The 6493-nt window shown below is 49.0% G+C and overlaps 2 protein-coding genes across 2 annotated transcripts; one reads left to right on the top strand and one right to left on the bottom strand.

Annotated features, from left to right (window-relative positions):
* Positions 1-364: 364 nt before the first annotated feature.
* On the top strand, positions 365-2466 carry RhiXN_09640 (cytochrome P450 family protein; the record flags this gene model as incomplete). The annotated part of the gene is made up of 9 exons (XM_043329456.1): positions 365-427; positions 485-641; positions 703-761; positions 826-937; positions 996-1181; positions 1236-1689; positions 1749-2177; positions 2241-2340; positions 2398-2466. 9 exons carry the CDS (start codon positions 365-367, stop codon positions 2464-2466), a joined length of 1629 nt encoding a protein of 542 aa, XP_043182290.1.
* A 963-nt stretch (positions 2467-3429) lies between these two features.
* RhiXN_09639 (glycoside hydrolase family 79 protein) lies at positions 3430-5803 on the bottom strand (the record flags this gene model as incomplete). The annotated part of the gene is made up of 7 exons (XM_043329455.1): positions 3430-3841; positions 3908-4445; positions 4498-4680; positions 4733-5024; positions 5129-5295; positions 5346-5535; positions 5597-5803. 7 exons carry the CDS (start codon positions 5801-5803, stop codon positions 3430-3432), a joined length of 1989 nt encoding a protein of 662 aa, XP_043182289.1.
* Positions 5804-6493: the final 690 nt, after the last annotated feature.

Raw genomic sequence — 6493 nt, 5'->3', positions numbered from 1 at the left:
CTTTGCTCAGGCGTTTAACAATAAGACATTCCTATATCTTTACCAAAGTAATAATGACAACAACAAAAAAGTGAAACAATACATCCCTAATTTTACAAGACATTGGTAGTGGAATATGGGTGTGAAGCTTTCCGCAGATCAGGGCCTCATCGCTTCCCTCCACAAAACACTCGAGTTGACGGATTGTTTCTTAGTCACATCTGTGAGAACCCATGATGCATCTCCTTCTAGAATGTTAATTCAGCCTATCTTAATGTATCATGAAGCGCAAAAAGCTCTTACACAGGTTTAGGTATTCGAACAAAATGTTTGTGCGAACGTATAAAAGAATGCACCAAGAGAGAATTGCAGTCCACATACCGCCATGTTCACTGAGACCACTCATTATTCCTATGGTCACTACTGTGCCGCTGCAGGAGTTCTTCTGGTACGTATTTAGGCTTTGCCCCATAGAGCACTCGACCAGTCTGACATGGATGCATAGACGGCATACTATGTTGTTCCCTATGTGCTAGACCCCCATGACTACCGATGCCGGTTTTCTGGACCGTGGTTCGCATCTCTTAGTGGCTCATGGCTTGCAAGAAGTGCTAGCTCTGGCCGTCACTACCAGAATATTCTCCAATTGCATGAGAAATACGGTGAGTCGGGCAGTCCATCATGTCCAGCTCATGCATATGGGAGAGTAACCTTGGACCGTAGGGAAGTTTGTGAGAGTGGGACCCGATCACATCAGCATCTCCGACCCGGACGCTCTGGAGGTATGTTGAATACTCAATTTTATAGATATTACGTGCATGGAATATCTAAATTGTTGCTCAATAGGAAGTATACGGGCACACGAGCGGCCTACTCAAGTCTGAATTTTATGATGCTTTCGCTCGCTCTTCGCGTGACGCAAACTTACTTAGCGTTAGAGATAAAACTATGCATACCAGTAGGCAATGCTCATATAGACTCCTTAGCTGATTACTTATAATTAACAATCATGTTAGTAAAGCGCAAGCGTATCGCAAACATCTACAGTCCTCAGAATGTTGGAGCTTTTGAACCTCGGGTACGGGTGCACATTCAGAAATTTTGCAACCAGCTGGACATGCGATGTGCAGCAGCCATCGTCGATACTCCTGGATTTAATTGGGCGGTTCAAGATGGCCGTGCAGTCCTTGACAGCTGTTCGCGTAAGTATACCGTAAATATTTTGTTGCTACATTGTTCACAAGTTAATTCAACAGAATTCTCCTATATTGCTTTTGATCTCATCAGTGACTTGGCCCTCGGAGTTCCGTTTGGTATGATTGAGGCACAGAAGGATTCGGTCCCCGATCTCTTGTCTCTCAGCTCCGAAACGAACCTTCAAGACATAGCTCCTATTCGTGTTATGGCACATGCAGTGACGAATGCAATGACCCTTGGATCCTATAGCACTTGGATCCAAAATTTGCTTTTCTGGGCTCCATGGTCCCTCTCCACCCGGATGAACACAGTGAACCTGATAAAAATCATACGGACAACACTTAATGCTAGAACTAAAGCAGAAAAAGACAAAGACGAAGCAAACAAACAAGGGGTTGATCTGTTGGACAAGCTGTTCGAGGTTAAAAATGCCGATGGATCCCCGTTGGCGAGTTCAGAAATTGAAGCCGAAGCCACGATAACACTTATCGCAGGGAGCGACACGACCTCCAAGTGAGCTACACCTTTGATTCGTATTCATTTAATCTGAATCTGACCCGACGCATGTGTAGCACCCTAAGTGCTATGTCCTACTACATTGCTTCAAACCCCAACATCAAGAAGAAACTTCAGCAAGAGCTTGACTCGATTGACGTGGACTCGGCAGAGGCAAATGGCCTCGAGGAGGATCAGCTGAATCACATAATCCCTAGCTTCGAACAGGTGAAGAACCTGCCCTATCTCACCGCATGTGTGAAGGAAACTCTGCGACTCTACTCCACAGTGGGCTCCGGACTCCCACGAGTCGTCCCGGAAGGCAAGACGCTGACCTTTGCTGGTCAGACATTCAACGCAGGAAGCGTCGTCAGCGTACCGTCGTACTGCACCAACAAGTCAAGTGTATGGGGCCCCGACCCAGACACATTCAGACCAGAACGGTGGCTAGAGGAAGGGGCATCGTCTTTGAACAAGTACTTTGCGGCGTACTCGACCGGGCCTCGGTAAGCTACTGGTCCGCCCTACATAACCCGTAATTTACTAACTCTGCACTTGACTTTCCGAAGGGGTTGTATTGGTCGCAACTTGGCGAATCTTAATCTTTTATTAATTTCTTCTACTTTCTTCCGTCGGTATGACATCGAGTTGGCCAGTCCTACCACCAAGGTACTTGCTCTTTTATCCCAAAGTCCCAAATGTCACTGGCTGAAAGAAATTTACTAGCTTGAAAATTCTGAAGGATTTGTTAGGAATGCAACTCGTTGCGAAGTCTCTATCAAGCGACGAGTCTGATAGCCTTGTGGGGTCGTGTATATCCGCGAGATTACGATTGTAGAACAGAGTCGAATGAGTTGGTATAGGTTGATGTAATATCTTCTAAATAATGTTGATCATTTGAGTCCCGGCTACGTATCGTGTGAATGTCCAGCTCACAAGTTAAGTTCGTGACTGACTAACTCGGCCGTATCATGCTATGCATCGTCGAGGCCGACGCCGGTCTGGGATTAAAGTGACTTTGGTGAGTTTTTGACCAAGTCTAGGCAGCATCAGATACACGTTGCATAATTAATAATAGGTAAAATTAAATAAACTCAATGTGAAACATGAGTATATGCGTGCAAGGAACTCATAAGCGAGAAAATACTAATAGTGGCCCCGAAGCGTTACATGAGTTTCAACGTTACCACTAAAGCACAACCTTGATCGTGCTTTTCCTACCCCCACGAGTGCCAGGATTTATGCAGATTTGATGCTCGTATGGGAATGCTTCCAGAGCTAACGAGGAGCCAAATCCATCGAGTTTCGGGCAGGAACAAGCAGTATATTCGAATCTCACAAGAGACAGCCCTCAAGTTAATCAGAGCCCCACAAGAGCCTTTTCACCATCGCCCGTCTCACACACATCCCAAAACACAAGCTCAAGGTCCCACACAACTTATTCAACAACCAAAATCTCAATAAATTTTAAACGACAAAAACAGAGCAACAAGACAAAACGAGTGCAACGCGAGCGTTCAAGAAACCCAAAACGCGCGAAAAAAAAAAAAAAAGTTCTAGAGAGAGCTACTAAAATGGTATAATGTTTTTTTGAAGAGAGGCGGAAAATCGTCTGTATCCCAAACCAAGCAATATTTCATTGTCCAACTCGAGCAAGTCAGTCCAGCCCTGGCTTTTCGTTTCAAGTGCGTCAAGTCAAAGAGCCAAGAAAGCGGGGGAGGGGAGGTAATTCAATGTACGTTGAAAGTACGAGGGAAATTACCACCTGAGGCCCATGACGGCCGCAGCACCGACGACCAGTCCAACCAAGACACCCACACCGGGAGCACGGAACCCTCCAATCACACCGTTACCCACACTTCCGAAACTGGTGCTTCCGAGATGGTTACCCATGCTCCCACCGCGTCCATTGCTCGTCGTGAGCACCGCCTGGTCGATCGTCGCAGTGTGTCGGACGCGGGTCAAGACCGAGGTCTCGAAGCTGGTTGTTGCCGACTCGGCAGGGGACGAGTTGGCGAGCGCTGCATCGGTGAGGAAGACGAGTGCCAACGAGGGCGCCTTGAGTGGGATGGCGCATTGGTTGTTCTGGCACTGGATGGTCTCGATGACTTCGGTTCCTTGCAGGCGACCGTCGGATTCAAAGTGGTTTCCGAGAGTTTGACCGGCCCATCTGAGAAAAAGAATCAACCAAAAGCGTGAATAGACGTTCTGTATTTGCAAGGCGGGAAGAACTTACGTCATGTTGCCCTTGAAGCTTACACTCGGCGCCGAAAAGTACTTGACGCGGACCTGGGTGAGAGGGGACGCGGCAGCACCGTCTGCACCTCCAATCTGGATACGAGCAGTCGCGTCGTGCTGGCCAGAAGCATCATCGACATAGTTGATCAACAAGACCTTGGTAGGGGCACCGTCCTCATAGACGACGTAACCGGGAGTCAAGTTCTCGTTGTTGTTGGCGTTGAGATCCATGATACGGCTCTTTCCGCTCTTTCCAAACAACTCGGTGACGATCAAGGTGGAGTAGTACACCGAGCCGGTCGTCCATTGGCGGAACGTCGACTGGTTGGTGGGGGGAGGAGTAAAGGGGTTGTAGTAGTCGCCTTGACCACCGACGTGGAAAAGGGTGGTGGAAAAGTTGTAGGTCGCGAGTTTGAGTGCCCAGTCGACGCCCCAGAGGCCTGCACCGAATGAATCAGAGATACCAGGGAAACCACCGCACGCGGCAGTGTTGGTTTCGAGCATGTAGAGAGGTTTGCCAGCGGCTTGAACAATGTCTGCGAAACGAGTTAATGATTTGATTGATAGAGGGAAGAGGGAGTGACGTACTGGAGAATTCGGCATACTCAGAAGCATGCTGGGAAAGCAGTTGGTGCGAGAGGTAGTTGCCGTAAATCTCCTGAGGAACACGAATTTCACCGGTACCACAGTTGTTGTTCGGATAACGCTGGACAGTGACAACCTTGAGCTCGTTGGCGAAGCGTTGCAAATATCCGGCGCCGGCAAGACCCTCTGTTCATCACGTTAGTGGCTGGTTCACACCAATACTATCACGCGGGCGTACCGTTACTCCAGTTCGGGTTACTGCTCCTGCAACACGTGCTAGGACCCATGAGAATGTTTTTGTTGGTGTAGCCAGGATTAGCGGCAAGAGCATTGGCCATGTTGCCCCACTCGGTCATGTACTGATCAAAGGGATAGGGGGCAGGACGCTTGCCATGGTTCTCGAGCTCGTACAAGTCGGGTTCGTTACCAACTGCAATACCATGAAGACTATCGCCCAACAGTTGTTCGGCCAAGACAGCAAATTGAACCTGATTAGCCATGCCATCGTTGATGTCCATAAAATTGAGACCCTGCCGAGAGTAATGGTGCCTGTTAGCATCTGCTGCGGAGCGCTCTCGAGTTGAAATTCGGATAGGCCGAAAGCGCACTGCCCAAGATGTAAATGTTGACTTACGAGGTACATTTCGGAAGGAACCAGTTGAGCAACGTTTGCCAACATCTTGACGAGTTCAGGGGCAAACTCGACATGGGGGGTATCGGTCGTCGTCGCGGATTGGCCAGTCTTAATGAGGATTTTTCCACCCTCGAGACCCTCTGGACGGAGCAGTGCTCGTTCCTGGGCTGCAACAACATGAGATGCGTTCGTATTGGTTCTAGTACTGGAGACTCACTATTTCCACCGACTCGAATACGAACTTTGCCGCCGCGGTTGGCAATATTGATGATATGGTTAAGGAAAGGAACGGCGAGGACAGACGAGTTGGTTCCAATGACACGATTTGCAACCGACAATTCAATGGAAAATCCAAAATACGATCCACTGTGAGGGATACTCAGCCCTTGGGGCTCGGTCGGTGACAGCTGCAGCGTTATTAGGTAAGCCCCAACGTTGAAAGGGAGAAAAAGACATTTTCGAGCTTACCTGAACTGCAAAGTCTCGGTTGAACTGTTCAGGAGGAGCAGGGGGGTTAAGGACAGTGGGGTCATAGGCTGCAGAGCCTGTGTAGGTGGCTGCATCGGCAGAGGCTGTGGCTGTGAGCTGAGCCTCGCGGTCGTCTGGCTTGTAGACGGTGACCGCGTTGGAGACGGCGGCTGAAGCAGCGAGCGCGGCGATCCAGAAACGGGTCATCGCGACAAGAAGAGGGAGTGCAAACTGCCCTTGGTACTCCTCGCCTTGGCCTTTATATCAATGTGTTCTGCCAAGTACGTTCCGTCGCTGCCTTGGCACCACAGCCACTGTTCGTCGCAAATTCACATCCCTCGGTTCCAATGACGTCTCGACTGAAATTTTTTTAATTCACTCGGGCAGCTGGTTTATCAAACCAAGGCCCGCTCGTCTACGTTGCTCGATCGCCCATTTCTGCCGCCATTATGAGCGAGTCCAACAAACGTGAGCTAAGCGCCCCCAACTTGGCATGCGTCATTGCGGTCAAATTTGGTCATACCTGCCACTTTGGGAAAACGCGCGCATTTCCTTCCTCGGCACGAGCATGTTCCTATCGCTTGGCGGGTTATCTATAGCACACCATCATTGCAGGGGCAACCTTGTTTCATCATTTTTTTTCACACCTCGAAGATCGAACGTCCCTGTTCATCGAATAATAGAGTCGGCTATTACAATTGCCATGGTGTCAGGTTAGTTATCCGTTTTTCTGCTCCTTTATGGAGTATGTGCTAAAAGTACACACCCTTCGTTATCTGACCTCGTTGTTTTCGCGTGTAGCCCCTGGCTCCCAGGACCATGTTCATGTTGCCCAGTCTTTATTCACCATGTGTCGAACATTGGCGCGATCGTCACTTTAGCGACACATCTTTACGT

Source organism: Rhizoctonia solani, chromosome 8 (genome assembly GCF_016906535.1).
Source record: "Rhizoctonia solani chromosome 8, complete sequence".
NCBI lineage: Eukaryota > Fungi > Basidiomycota > Agaricomycetes > Cantharellales > Ceratobasidiaceae > Rhizoctonia > Rhizoctonia solani.
Note: the sequence above shows the minus strand (reverse complement) of the source record. Positions and strands in the feature narration are given on the sequence as shown.